General features: G+C 44.6%; 1 protein-coding gene across 1 annotated transcript in view; it reads right to left on the reverse strand.

The window, feature by feature from the left end:
* Positions 1-1026: 1026 nt before the first annotated feature.
* The window catches only part of LOC311102133 (C-Jun-amino-terminal kinase-interacting protein 3-like), a gene marked incomplete at both ends in the record, with an annotated part of 72399 nt that continues 57487 nt past the window's right edge, over positions 1027-15938 (reverse strand). The window contains 15 exons of the mRNA XM_084143368.1: positions 1027-1154; positions 1431-1577; positions 1925-2101; positions 3105-3143; positions 4559-4672; positions 5102-5273; positions 5547-5695; positions 5916-5983; positions 6110-6190; positions 6455-6577; positions 8544-8733; positions 11802-11993; positions 14131-14221; positions 14337-14411; positions 14564-14728. Of these exons, the coding sequence (XP_083999494.1) occupies positions 1027-1154; positions 1431-1577; positions 1925-2101; positions 3105-3143; positions 4559-4672; positions 5102-5273; positions 5547-5695; positions 5916-5983; positions 6110-6190; positions 6455-6577; positions 8544-8733; positions 11802-11993; positions 14131-14221; positions 14337-14411; positions 14564-14728 (1911 nt within the window). The remainder of the gene's footprint in view (positions 1155-1430; positions 1578-1924; positions 2102-3104; positions 3144-4558; positions 4673-5101; positions 5274-5546; positions 5696-5915; positions 5984-6109; positions 6191-6454; positions 6578-8543; positions 8734-11801; positions 11994-14130; positions 14222-14336; positions 14412-14563; positions 14729-15938) is intronic.

A 15938-nucleotide genomic window follows, 5' to 3' on the forward strand; every position in this document is an offset into this window, starting at 1 on the left:
AACAGCTGGCTGAGGTAAAATCACCCTGAACCAACCAATCAATCAACTGTCAGTCTCTCTCTCTCTACATTCAACTCACCAATGAGCTGCTAGTGACCGTGTCACTCACTCCGCCCATCTCTGAATCCCTCTTGACCAATCAGCTGTCTCTGTTTCCAGCGTGGTTCAGTGAGCTGAAAGCTGATTGGAGGAGAGGGTCTTAGTAAGTCATACCATAAATAGTTTTGGGATTACTGGTTGGCTGTTGCTGCAAATCTTGGGTAATTTCTGGAGAGGCGTTATAATACGCAGTAGTCTTTAATGTTCCTGTACTTGTGTTGTTGGTAAGATGCAGGTGGGCAAGGCAAGAAAGGGAGGGGTTAGGGGTGATTGTAGGTATCAGGGAGTAGCTTGGGGGCAGATGGAAGCCATTACAAGTCAAAGGTCAATACAGGAGCGATACAGATGTACTTCCAGGGTAAATAAATACAGGTACGTCTGAAATGGCACCCTATTCCCTATATAGTGCATTACTTTTGTCCAGCGCCATATGGGCCCTGATCAAAAGTAATGCACCATATAGGGACTAGGGTGCCATTTAAGACATACTCCAGGCCTTAGGGAGTAGGTACAGGGTAGCGGAGGTAGTTAGGAGGCAGGGGTAGTTACAAGGCTCATGGTGGGGGGAGATAATTACATTGGTAGAAGCGGCAAGAAACAGGGCGAGGGAGGGAGGGGAAGGGGGTAGTCATAGTCAAGGTATTTGGAAAGTTACTGGACTGGGGGAGTGATACTTACAAGGCAATAGGTAGTTACAAGGTCTTTGGAGGGATATCGATAGTTAAAAGGGGTGTAATAGTACGTACAGGGGCTGAGGGGTCGTTCCCAAGCCTAGGGATAGTTACATCATGACCAGGGGTAGATACAGGGGCAGGGAGGAGCGGGGTGGGTAGGGTGGGTTAGTTTTAGGATGGGGGAAGGGGGTGATAATCTGGGCGCAATAAGGGGGGACAGGGGGATGCAAGGTGACCCTTGAGGGTGGGAGTGTCACTCGGGGACGTAGGACACCTGCCACACGATAATATGGCTCCGCTCGGCTTTGCACACGGCAGGCTTCATCTGCGGGGCGCCCCCCGGCACCTCCCCTTCCTCTGTCTCGTCGTCCTCGCCATCACCTGACACACAGATGAAGTGAGAGTCAGTCAGCATGAACATGAACATGAACGGTGTCTGTCACCTTTGTACTGAAGTGTTTCTGCACATCCACACATAAAAGCATTGGATTGGTATTTTAAATCCATAAAGTGAAATGAACAAGTGCACAACTAGGGCAGAAGGGTAGAGAATCTGGAGACAAGTAGTAGTAATTCAAAAGAGCGCCACATTGACTTGGGTGTATATGGCAGTGTGTGTGTGCATGCGTGACTGAGTGAGTGTGTGATTTTCCTCACCGATGCGGAAGTCGATGTAGCCCTCCCCTCCACTCAGCACCAGGACGTTGTGTACGCTCTGAGCCTCAGCCTCCGGCTGTGCCGAGGACCCCTGACCCTCTGACGGGCTGTCCAGCACACTACCATTTAGGGTGGCCAACACGTTGCCTGACAGAAAAACAGAAAAATAAAATTAAATATTATATATATATATATTTTTTTTTTTAAACAGGTAATGAGAAACAGATTAGTCAATCAATTGTATTTATAACGCCCTTTTTACATCAGCAGTTGTCACATAGTACTAAAGGACCTTACCAATAGATACCCACAAATTAAACACTGTGAACCACTTTTGCATTTTAGTGCCCAGTTGACAACCTCGTCCATCCTCACAGTCTTCAAATACATCAAGTTGAGAGTATTGACAGTAGGTATAATACTTGTTTAGTTAGTCAAGAACTACACATTTGATTTAATGCGTTTATCAAATCAAATTATGATTACTAACTGACCTGGCACAGAGACAAAGAACTTGACGGCATCTCTGTGTCCATGGAAACAGAGCTGAGCCTGGGCCATGGAGCAGTATGGGATGAAGCTGCCGCTGCTTTTCTCTGGGTTGTCGTCCGCATACACATGAATCACACCCCCGGCCACGCCGCCGGATGACGTTGGAGACACCTTATTGGCTATCGGGATGAGAGTGGAATCAATAGCCAATCAGAACAGCTGACATCTGACAGACCAGCGAATAGGACAAGGACATTAATGCATGATATCATTCAATCACAATAGCACACACAGAGCAAGCTTGCCAATAAGACCCATCAATTGGGCAGGCTACATCGTTACAGAGCATTTAAAATAGAAATGTGTAATATAGAACAGACATCCCACTCAGTCATGCAGAATAGGAAACTGTGTCGGCTGGCTCTATACATAACATTTCTACCTGAAATTCTCTGTACGTGGCAACCCACTGAATAAGCCTGTGGTCATCCACTTATGAATTTACAGATGGTAAAAAAGAAAAAATCTGAATACTGAAATAGTAGCAATATTAAAACATGCCATCAACATGCAATAATGAAGGGACAAGGCATCCCCAAAACCCCATTACCTAATATATTGACTAAGTCACTGAAATGATCCATATTAATCACACAAATAGCATACTAATATGACTCCTACATATACATATATTAACACCATACTCGAAATGTGTGCCAATGCATTATATACAGTACTTTACAACACCTGAAGATAGCATGCAGAGTTACACGTGAACAAAAGTGATTTCCCTGAATCAGATTCAGGCCACCGGACCACTGTTTCTGTCCCTGTTCCATTTCGGCCCCTAGCCCCTCGTCCCCTTTGTGGTTGACAGATCTAAAATGACTGGATAGGTGGCAGGCAGCCTTATGAACGAACATGTGCTTGTCCTGTTGGAGGGCTATCTAATCCTCTCAGATCTCTACAAGTGCCATATACTATAACTTACTCCTGTCCAATCACTATATTACTCACACCTATCCAGTCTATCAGATATGTGAACATTAGGGTAATAAGGGTGCTTAGGACTGAAACTGAACCAGGCCTATGTTGGAGAGCGATAAAGGCGAGATGGAGGTAAGACAGGCAGGCAGATGTATGTGACATCATCCCTGTGGGACAGAATGAGTCCTAACTTACCCCTCAGACCTAGGAGCTGTCCCCGATGAAGGACTACCGCTAAGGGAGGGAAGGAGGGAGGAGAGGCGAGAAGGAGGAGTGAGGAGAGAGGGAGGGAGGGAGGAGAGGAGAGGAGAGAGTTGACAAGAGTGACAATCAGGACAGGGAGGACAAGTAAAGGGATACCAGCCATAAAATAGAGAGAAAGAAAGAGAGAAAGAGAAAAAACTAAGAGAAGCCATCAAGGAATAAGAGAAGACAGAAAAATAACCAGACCGATATACACTGAACAAAAATATAAACGTAACATGTAAAGCGTTGGGTCCACGTTTCATGAGCTGAAATAAAAGATCCCAGAAATGTCCATACGCACAAAAAGCATATTTCTCTCAAATGTTGTGTACAAATTTGTTTACATCCCTGTTAGTGAGCATTTCTCCTTTGCCAAGATAATCCATCCACCTGACAGGTGTGTCATATCAAGAAGCTAATTAAACAGCATGATCACTACACAGGTGCACCTTGTGCTGGGGACAATAAAAGCCCACTCTAAAATTAGCAGTTTTGTCACACAACACAATGCCACAGATGTCTCAAGTTTTGAGGGAGCGTGCAATTGGCATGCTGACTGCAAGAATCTCCACCAGAGCTGTTGCCAGAGAATGTAATGTTAATTTCTCTACCATAAGCCGCCAACGTCGTTTTAGAGAATTTGGCAGTACGTCCAACCGGCCTCACAACCGCAGACCACGTGTATGGTGTTGTGTGGGCGAGCGGTTTGCTGATGTCAACGTTATGAACAGAGTGCCCCATGGTGGCGGTGGGGTTATGGTATGGGCAGGCTTAAGCTACGGACAACAAACACAATTGCATTTTATCTATGGAAATTTAAATGCACAGATATACCGTGACGAGATACTGAGGCCCATTGTTGTGCCATTCATCCGCTGACATCACCTCAGGTTTCAGCATGACAATGTCCCAGTTCATCCATGGCCTGCATGCTCACCAGACGTGACCCATTTAGCATGTTTGGGATGCTCTGGATTGACGTGTACGACAGCGTGTTCCAGTTCCCGTCAATATCCAGCAACTTCGCACAGCCATTGAAGAGGAGTGGGACAACATTCCACAGGCCACAAATCAACAGCCTGATCAACTCTATGAGAAGGAGATGTCTCGCGCTGCATGAGGCAAATGTTGGTCACACCAGATTCTGACCCACGCCCCAACAGATGCATATCTGTATTACCAGTCATGTGAAATCCATAGATTAGGGCCTAATGAATTTATTTCAATTGACTGATTTCCTTATATGAACTGTAACTCGGTAAAACCTTTGAATTGTTGCATGTTGCGTTTATATTTTTGTTCAGTATAGAAAGGGAAACTAAAATACAGAAGCAGACAAAAACACAGAATAGTGGAATCAAAGAGGTAGGGTTAAAGCATGTGTGCGCGCCACTCAAACTCACTCTCTGTCAGTGGTATGGAGATGACCACACCATTCCCAGTCCCCACCCACAGGCGGTTTCCACCAATCAGAAGGGCTGTTATTCGCACAAAGGAGAAGCCCAGCTTGCCAGTACCTGTCAATCGAGCGAGAGAGAGAAGAGAGAGAACACATACATTGGATGCATCTCAATAGTCTAAAGTGAGGTCAAATAATATGGTGTCCTATCAATGAGTTGGCCGAAGCTTAGCCTGCTGGTCCCAGATCTGATCTGTTTGAGCTGTCTTGGCAACTCCTATAGTAATTGTCTTGATATGACAACAAACATAAAAATTGGCTATACAACACAAACAGATATTGGACAACCAGCCTAGCCAGAGCTAGATAGCATGGTTGGGGTCAATTCCATTTCAATTCAGTCAATTCAGGAAGTAAACTGCAATTCCAATTCTACCTCTTTCTCTTAGAGGAAAACTGGAATTGGAATTTTTGTTTACTTTCTGAATTGACTGAATTGAAATGGAAATGGACTCCATTCCTGCTGTTTAGCTTAGGTTCTTCCTACCCAGCATCTTGCTGACGTAGGGTTCGATGTCGACATCCTGTAGGTGCTGGTGTGTGAGGGCGTGGTAGAGACGCAGCGTGGAGTCCAGACGGATTGACACCCACACCCCATCCCCGATCCACGCCAGCTGCCTCACCTGGCTCTCCCTGCGAGGGTGGGCGTCAAAGGACTTCTGACGGGGGAGAGGGGGTAGGGGGGTGAAGGGTGGAGAAGGGAAGATTGGTTGATTGATTTACATTGATTTATTTCAGAATATTATCAATGTGGAGCGACATTACATGACCTCTCCCCAACCCATCTCTATCTGCGACATAACTGCAGATAGACTCAAGACTGTGTTAGCCCACTGTGCTCATGTCTTGACATTGTGTCTGGAAGCTAACGTGAGTCTCCAGGTCTCAGAAAAGGTTACTTTGCAACTTCCTCTACCCCTCCTGTGACCCACCTCTATCTGCATGCTCTTGGGCTGGATGACGTGGATCTTGTTCTTGTAGCCACACCACACCTTGTCATGGACCATGGCCATGCAGCGGATAGAGTGGTGCGGTCTACCCAGGTCCATCAGGTGGTAGTTAGACAGGTCCCACTGCCCATCTGGAGATACAGAGATACACACACACACACAGACACGCGCACAGACACATGCACACACATAAACAAATGATGTAAAGCTTTAAATCATGATTAGAAAAAGTACTGTTGCTATGTTGCTCTCATGGAATGTCATTTTTTGAGCACAACAAACAGTTAATGGTTAAGGTTAATAAGTGAGAGCTCAGAAGAACTAGGTAGGTTAGGGTTAAGTTTATGTTACCCTCAGATCTGTGGAAGATAGCCAGTGTCCCATCTGCCAGAGCCACAAGCACACGACCCTTCACATGCCTGAAACAGAGACAATCAAGCCAACTTTACACAAAGCAACATGCACCCATTTACTACAACATAAATCAAGGACTGGTAAAAATGGCCATTCTAAAAGCAGACAGTGGTCAGTAGTGGGGGACTTACACTAGACTGAGCACAGAGTCCTTCAGTTTGATGGAGTGGAGACACTTCTTCCAGTTGGCCACTGCCGAATGGACGTAAAGCCTGGAGAAAGGATGTAAAGGACAGATAGAGACAGGGTTTTATAGGTTAGGGTTATGGGTTATGGGTTGGGAGACATTTGCAGGCAAAACTGGTTGGCGAAAAAATCATGATGACGTTTTTTGTGACATTGTGGTCAAGAGTTGTAAAATGATTTTCTTCTCTCACCTTTTTAGAAAACCAGAAAACAACCAGTAAACAACATCACTATGATGTCCAATATTACATTTCCGCCGCTAGCTAGGCATTTAGTGATTAGTTACCCACCAGCCATTTTGTGCTCCCAGCCACATGGTGGGGGCGACACTGGTGTCAGCTTTGGGGTCGTCGCTTCCATCCTCCGTCTCCTGGGGTGGGGAGTTCGACTCTTCTTTCGACTGGCCTGCACACCTGACAGGGTACACAAACAGAGACTTGTCTTGAAGTCCACTAGAGACTACCACGGTCCACACGGTGGCAAATCCAACTACTGTAGCATGTTAGCTTTATTGTCTCGGCAGAAATTTTGAGAGATGACTAAATTATTTAAATAGTAGAGGTTAGACTAAATCTAAATCAAATCAAACTAACGTGCATGTACAGTGAGCTCCATAATTCATTGGACAGTGACAATTTTTTTGTTATTTTGGTTCTGTACTCTAGCACTTTGAGTTTGAAAGGATACAATGACAATGAGGGTGAAGTGCAGACTGTCAGCTTTAATTTGAGGGTATATTCATACATATCGGATGAACCGTTTAGAAATTATAGAAGCTTTTGTACATGGTCCCCCCCTTTTTCGGGCATCAAAAAACATTGGACAGTTTAACATAATGTAGAATAAAGTAATCATTGTTAATATTTGGTCGCATATCCTTTGCATGCAATGACTGCTTGAAGTCTGCGATGCATTGACATCACCAGACGCTGGGTATCTTCCCTGGTGATGCTCTGCCAGGCCTGTACTGCAGCCATCTTCAGTTCCTGCTTATTTTGGGGACTTATTGCCTTCAGTCTCCTCTTCAGCATGTAAAATGCATGTTCAATTGGATTCAGATCCGGTGATTGACTCGGCCAGTCAAGGATTTTCCACTTTTTGGCCATCAAAAACCCCTTTGTTGCTCTAGCAGTATGTTTAGGGTCATTGTCTTGTTGCATGATGAAGTGCCGTCCAATGAGTTTGGAGGCATTTGGTTTTATCTGAGCAGATAAAATATTTCTATAGACTTCAGAATTCATTGTTCTACTTCTGTCTGCCGTCACATCATCGATGAAGACAAGTGAGCCTGTTCCACTGGCAGCCATACAGGCCCAAGCCATAACACCCCCTCCACCATGTTTCACGGATGAGGTGGTATGCTTTGGATCATGGGCATTTCTTTTTTTTCTCCACACTTTCCTCTTTCCATCACTCTGGTACATGTTAATCTTTGTCTCATCTGTCCACAATACTTTTTTCCAGAACTCTTGGGGCTCTTTTAGGTGCTTTTTAGCAAACTGTAATCTCGCCTTTCTGTTCTTCAGGCTTATCAGTGGTTTGCATCTTGTAGTGTACCCTCTGTAGTCCTGCTGGTGTTGTCTTCTACGTATGGTAGACTTTGACACATCTACACCTGCATCCAGGAGAGTGTTTTTGATCTGTTGGGCTGTTGTCAGGGGGGTTTTCTTCACCATAGAGAGTATTCTCCGGTCATCCACTACAGTGGTCTTCCTCGGTCTACCGGGTCTTTTGACATAATTGAGTTCACCGGTTGTTTTTTTCTTGTTAATGATGAACCAAACTGTTGACTTGGGCATGGCCAGGGTTTTTGCAATGTTCCTGATTGATTGATTTTCATTTCTGAGCCTTATGACGGCCAGCTTCATTTGCATCGACACTGCTGTCTTCCTCATGTTGTCACACCACAACAACAACCTCCAAAGGCAATAGCAAAGTCTAGAATCAATGCTATTCATCAACAACTCTCCTGCATTCACTAACGACACAAATGAATACACCTGCCTAACGACACACATCTGTGAAGCCAATTTAACAAATACTTGTAGTACCTTAAAATGGGGGGACCATGTATAAAAGGTGCTATCATTTCTAAACAGTTCATCCGATATATATGAAAATACCCTCAAATTAAAGCTGACAGTCTGCACTTCACCCTCATTGTCATTGTATCCTTTCAAACTCAAAGTGCTAGAGTACAGAACCAAAATAACAAAAAAAGTCACTGTCCAATGAATTATGGAGCTCACTGTAAATAAACTTTCAGTAACATTTTTAAAACTGAACATTTTTAATGACAACTTTTCAAAAATGTACTGGCAATATTCCCTCTCTTTACAACTACTAGCAATTAAAATCTGGTCAAATCGTGTGTCTTACCGGTCGTATTGGCCAGCATCAACCACTGGAGGCTGGGGGTCTGTGAAGACGTGCTCCATGAAGGGCCCTGGAGGTCCCAAGGTGTCGTCTGTCTCTTTGGCGGCCGGCTCAGCCACCTCTGTAGCCTCTGTGGCCTCCTCTGCTGACTGGGCTGGGTGCAGCTTCCCACTGAGTGGTGGAGCCATGGGGGCTGAGGCGACAGGGACACAGGGAGAGACATTATACCCTATATACTACTATAACTATACCAACTATACCTATTAACTAGAGATTGGCACTAATATGGAAAGTCCCTATCGATATCAGTTGAAATTTGTTTTATTTACTATCGATATCATATCGGAATTTAAAAAACATGTGAAGGCTTATTAACTATACTCATAACTCTTCAACTGACTGGGCTGGGTGCAGCTTCCCACTGAGAGGGGGAGCTACCAGGGCTGGGGGTGGGGGAGGACAGGGACACAGGGAGAGACATATCAACAACGTTTAGTGGTGGTAGTGTGTTTGCTGGGATATATAAACCAACATACAATGAGGGAAAAAAGTATTTGATCCCCTGCTGATTTTGTACGTTTGCCCACTGACAAAGAAATGATCAGTCTATAATTTTAATGGTAGGTTTATTTGAACAGTGAGAGACAAAATAACAACAAAACAATCCAGAAAAACGCATGTCAAAAATGTTATAAATTGATTTGCATTTTAATGAGGGAAATAAGTATTTGACCCCCTCTCAATCAGAAAGATTTCTGACTCCCAGGTGTCTTTTATACAGGTAACGAGCTGAGATTAGGAGCACACTCTTAAAGGGAGTGCTCCTAATCTCAGCTTGTTACCTGTATAAAAGACACCTGTCCACAGAAGCAATCAATCAATCAGATTCCAAACTCTCCACCAAAGAGCTCTCCAAGGATGTCAGGGACAAGATTGTAGACCTACACAAGACTGGAATGGGCTACAAGACCATCGCCAAGCAGCTTGGTGAGAAGGTGACAACAGTTGGTGCGATTATTCGCAAATGGAAGAAACACAAAAGAACTGTCAATCTCCCTCGGCCTGTGACTCCATGCAAGATCTCACCTCGTGGAGTTGCAATGATCATGAGAACGGTGAGGAATCAGCCCAGAACTACACGGGAGGATCTTGTCAATGATCTCAAGGCAGCTGGGACCATAGTCACCAAGAAAACAATTGGTAACACACTACGCCGTGAAGGACTGAAATCCTGCAGCGCCCGCAAGGTTCCCTTGCTCAAGAAAGCACATATACAGGCCCGTCTGAAATTTGCCAATGAACATCTGAATGATTCAGAGGAGAACTGGGTGAAAGTGTTGTGGTCAGATGAGACCAAAATCGAGCTCTTTGGTATCAACTCAACTCGCCGTGTTTGGAGGAGGAGGAATGACCACAAGAACACCATCCCCACCGTCAAACATGGAGGTGGAAACATTATGCTTTGGGGTGTTTTTCTGCTACGGGGACAACTTCACCGCATCAAAGGGACGATGGACGGGGCCATGTACCGTCAAATCTTGGGTGAGAACCTCCTTCCCTCAGCCAGGGCATTGAAAATGGGTTGTGGATGGGTATTCCAGCATGACAATGACCCAAAACACACGGCCAACGCAACAAAGGAGTGGCTCAAGAAGAAGCACATTAAGGTCCTGGAGTGGCCTAGCCAGTCTCCAGACATTAATCCCATAGAAAATCTGTGGAGGGAGCTGAAGGTTTGAGTTGCCAAACGTCAGCCTCGAAACCTTAATGACTTGGAGAAGATCTGCAAAGAGGAGTGGAACAAAATCCCTCCTGAGATGTGTGCAAACCTGGTGGCCAACTACAAGAAACGTCTGACCTCTGTGATTCCCAACAAGGGTTTTGCCACCAAATACTAAGTCATGTTTTGCAGAGGGGTCAAATACTTATTTCCCTTATTAAAATGCAAATCAATTCATAACATTTTTGACATGCATTTTTCTGGATTTTTATTTATTAATTCTGTCTCTCACTGTTCAAATAAACCTACCATCAAAATTATAGACTGATCATGTCTTTGTCAGTGGGCAAACGTACAAAATCAGCAGGGGATCCAATACTTTTTTCCCTCACTGTATATAGCAGAGGTCCCCAACTAGATTCAGCCGAAATCAGCCGAAATCAGCCTCCCATTGAGAGGGGGAGCCACATCAGCGACACAGGGAGGAAAGACAAGAAGAAGAAGAAGAATTGTGCCGCAATTAAAGCCTATATTTTCTCATTGCAAGCTTGATGACACATACACAGTGTAAAGTACAGTGCCTTCAGAAAGTATTCACACCCCTTTGTTAAGGCAAGCCTAAATATGTTCATGAGTAACTTGCTCAACAAGTCACACAATAAGTTGCATGGACTCACTCTGTGTGCAATAATAGTGTTTAACATGATTTTTTAATGACTACCTCATCTCTGTACCCCACACATACAATTACAATCTGTGAGGTCCCTCAGTCGAGCATTGAATTTCAAACACAGATTCAACCACAAAGAGCAGGGAGGTTTTCCAATGCCTCACAAAGAAGGGCACCTATTGGTAGATAAAAAAAGAAAAGAAAAAGCAGACATTGAATATCCTTTTGAGCATGGTGAAGTTATTAATTACAATACACCCAGTCACTACAAAGGCGTCCTTCCTAACTCAGTTGCCGGAGAGGAAGGAAACCGCTCAGGGATTTCACCTTGAAGCCAATGGTGACTTTAAAACAGTTACAGTTTAATGGCTATGATAGGAGAAAACTGAGGATGGATCAACAACATTGTCGTTACTCCAGAATACTAACCTAATTGACAGAGGAAAAATAAGTAAACCTGTACAGCGGGGATCATCAACTAGATTCAGCCGCCGGCCGATTTTTTCTTGAGTGTATGGTCAGGGGGCCGGAACATAATTATGAATAGTTTTTAGACTGCAAATTGACTGCAAAAAGCCCAAACAGATATAAAAGCTCTTAGATACTTACCCAGAAAGACTTACAGCTGTTATTGCTGCTAAAGGATCTTCTACAAAGTATTGACCCAGGGGTGTGAATACTTATGTAAATGAGATATTTCTGTATTTCATTTTCAATAAATTTGCTAACATTTCTAAAAACATGTTTTCACTTTGTCATTATGGGTTATTGTGTGTAGATGGGTGAGAAAAAACATATATTTAATCCATTTGGAATTCAGGGATATGAATACTTTCTGAAGGCACTGTAGATAAATATCTGGGGTTCTCACCTTGTCCCCGGTCTAGTACGGGTGTGTCGGTGCGCGAGGAGCAGTTGCTGCGGACCACGCTACAGTTGGTGGCACAGCCCACCAGGGTGATGCCTGCTAGCATGCCCTCCACCCCGCCTGTCTCCTCACCACCACCACCCTCCCCAGAGTCCAGCACGATCTCACCCGCCGGGTAGTCACTCTCACTGGCCGCTGCAGACAGACACACAGAAACGCACATATGCAAACACAGAAACAAGCACGCACACACAGAAATACACACACATACACAAAGAGACACATGCACACCCACACACAAAAACACAAACGTTAGACGTGATTCTAGTTCAGTAGATGTGGAATTACAGGGCATTCGGAAAGTATTCACACCCTTTCCCTTTTTACACATTTTGTTACGTTAGAGCCTTATTCTAAAATGTATGAAATATCATCAATCTACACACAATACCCGATAATGACAAAGCGAAAACAGGTTTTTAGACATTTTTGCACATTTATACAAATTTAAAAAAAGAAATACCTTATTTATATAAGTATTCAGACCCTTTGCTATGAGACTCGAAATTGAGCTCAGGTGCATCCTGTTTCCATTGATCATCCTTGAGATGTTTCTACAACTTGATTGGAGTTCACCTGTGGTAAATTCAATTGATTGGACATGATTTAGAAAGGCACGCACCTGTCTATATAAGGTCCCACAGTTGACAGTGCATGTAAGAGCAAAAACCAAGCTATGAGGTCGAAGGAATTGTCCGTAGAGCTCGGAGACAGGATTGTGTCGAGGCACAGATCTGGGGAAGGGTACCAAAATATTTCTGCAGCATTGAAGGTTCCCAAGAACCCAGTGGCCCCCATCATTCGAGCTGGCCGCCCGACCAAACTGAGCAATCGGGTGAGAAGGGCCTTGGTCAGAGAGGTGACCAAGAACCCGATGTTCATTATGACAGAGCTTCAGAGTTCCTCTGTGGAGATGGGAGAACCTTCCAGAAGGACAACCATCTCTGCAGCACTCTACCAATCAGGCCTTTATGGTAGAGTGGCCAGACGGAAGCCACTCCTCAGTAAAAGGCACATGACAGCCCACTTGGAGTTTGCCAAAAGGCACCTAAAGAACTCAGACCATGAGAAACAAGATTCTCTGGTCTGATGAAACCAAGATTGAACTCTTTGGCCCGAATGCCAAGCGTCACGTCTGGAGGAAACCTGGCACCATCCCTACGGTGAAGCATGGTGGTGGCAGCATCATGCTATGGGGATGTTTTTCAGCGTCAGGGACTGGGAGACTAGTCAGGCTCGAAGGAAAGATGAACAGAGCAAAGTACAGAGAGATCCTTGATGAAAACCTGCTCCAGAGTGCTCAGGACTTCAGACTGGGGGAAAGGTTCACCTTCCAACAGGACAACGACCCTAAGTACACAGCCAAGACAACGCAGGAGTGGCTTCGGCACAAGTCTCTGAATGTCCTTGAGTGGCCCAGCCAGAGCCCGGACTCGAACCCGATCTAACATCTCTGTAGAGACCTGAAAATAGCTGTGCAGTGACGCTCCCCATCCAACCTGACAGAGCTTGAGAGGACCTGCAGAGAAGAATGGGAGAAATTCCCCAAATACAGGAGTGCCAAGCTTGTAGCGTCATACCCAAGAAGACTCGAGGCTGTAATTCCTGCCAAAGGTGCTTCAACAAAGTACTGAGTAAAGGGTCTGGAAACTTGTGTAAAAATTTATAAAAACCTGTTTTTGCTTTGTCATTATGGGGTATTGTGTGTAGATTGATGAGGGAAAAAAACAATTTAATCATTTTTAGAATAAGGCTGTAACGTAAGAAAATGTGGAAAAAGTCAAGGGGTCTGAATATATTCCGAATAGTATGTTGATTTGATCTGAATACTATGGTTATGTTATGGTAGTAGATTTGGTTCAGGTGGAGAGTGCTATATGGTTGTGTTGCGTTAATAGATAGGGTGTAGGATAGGTGGTCGTTAGTCATGTTATTATGTCAGTAGATTACTAAGTGGTCAACTTGCAGTAGATTTGGTGCAGATGGTGAGTGCTACTGTATGTGGTCATGTTGTGGTAGTAGATCTGGTTGTGTTATTATGGTAGTAGGGTGCTAAGTTGTCAAGTTGCGGTAGATTTGGTCTAATAGAAGAGTACTATGTGTTTGTGTTACGGTTTGACCGCTAACCTGGCACGCTGGAGATGCAGAGAACGTGGGGTCTGGGTGGTCAGTAATTGTGTTATGGTAGTTGAGTACTATGGTCATGTTGCGGTAGATTTGATCCAGGTGGGGAATTCTACTTTATGTGGTCGTGTTATGGTTTGACGCTAACCTGGCACGCTGGAGATGCAGAGCACGTGGGCATTGCAGACGTTGAACTGGTCGACCAACGAGCCGGGCTGGTTGGCATCAATGATGACCACCTTGATAATGATAATAATGTTTTTTCATTATTTGACTAATTGTACAAATGGCAGCAACAAGTTGAATTACAACTTACAATTAAATGATTAGATTCAAAAAAGTATTATTTAACACCTTGCTGGCTGAGTGGGTACTGGTCAGGATCCAGACTCTGCTACTCATAGTGTCTGTTTCACGGAGCTCCTTAGACTGGGGGAAGGAAAGGGGGAGGGACAGAGAAAGGAGGGAGAGGTGGGGTTGAGAAACGGAAGAAGTGGCAATAAGTATGTTTTCAAACTAAAACAAATAGCTAAATTAACTAACAAACCATATAGATCAAGAGATAGACATCCAGACAGTACCTGTCTCTTCTCTGGTGAGCTGTGGTTGTTCTTGCCGTCTCCTCCCTCTCCCTCCTCTATGGCTAGAGGATTTGTAACGCCGTTGCCGGGGGCAGCCTTTACTGTCATCACTTCCTGAGTGCACGTCTTCCATCCCGTCAGGTCCACGCCAGCCGCACACCACAACTACACAATAGTTTGTTTACACACATCGTTAACAAACATTGGAGTAAAACAACTTTTTGGTTATGATGGGCTAAGTTCTTGAAGCATTAATAAGTAATATTCTTCAAGAATCAATGGGTATATACAGTGGGGAGAACAAGTATTTGATACACTGCCGATTTTGCAGGTTTTCCTACTTACAAAGCATGTAGAGGTCTGTAACTTTTATCATAGGTACACTTCAACTGTGAGAGAAGGAATCTAACACAAAAATCCATAAAATCACATTGTATGATTTTTAAGTAATTAATTTGCATTTTATTACATGACATAAGTATTTGATACATCAGAAAAGCAGAACTTAATATTTGGTACAGAAACCTTTGTTTGCAATTACAGAGATCACACGTTTCCTGTAGGTCTTGACCAGGTTTGCACACACTGCAGCAGGGATTTTGGCCCACTCCTCCATACAGACCTTCTCCAGATCCTTCAGGTTTCGGGGCTGTCGCTAGGCAATACGGACTTTCAACTCCCTCCAAAGATGTTCTATTGGGTTCAGGTCTGGAGACTGGCTAGGCCACTCCAGGACCTTGAGATGCTTCTTACGGAGCCACTCCTTAGTTGCCCTGGCTATGTGTTTCGGGTCGTTGTCATGCTGGAAGACCCAGCCACGACCCATCTTCAATGCTCTTACTGAGGGAAGGAGGTTGTTGGCCAAGATCTCGCGATACATGGTCCCATCCATCCTCCCCTCAATACGGTGCAGTCGTCCTGTCCCCTTTGCAGAAAAGCATCCCCAAAGAATGACGTTTCCACCTCCATGCTTCACGGTTGGGATGGTGTTCTTGGGGTTGTACTCATCCTTCTTCTTCCTCCAAACACGGCGAGTGGAGTTTAGACCAAAAAGCTCTATTTTTGTCTCTTCAGACCACATGACATTCTCCCATTCCTCCTCTGGATCATCCAGATGGTCATTGGCAAACTTCAGACGGGCCTGGACATGCGCTGGCTTGAGCAGGGGGACCTTGCGTGCGCTGCAGGATTTTAATCCATGACGGCGTAGTGTGTTACTAATGGTTTTCTTTGAGACTGTGGTCCCAGCTCTCTTCAGGTCATTGACCAGGTCCTGCCGTGTAGTTCTGGGCTGATCCCTCACCTTCCTCATGATCATTGATGCCCCACGAGGTGAGATCTTGCATGGAGCCCCAGACCGAGGGTGATTGACCGT

This window comes from Coregonus lavaretus, assembly GCF_964263955.1.
Source record: "Coregonus lavaretus genome assembly, chromosome: 2".
Classification (NCBI taxonomy): domain Eukaryota; kingdom Metazoa; phylum Chordata; class Actinopteri; order Salmoniformes; family Salmonidae; genus Coregonus; species Coregonus lavaretus.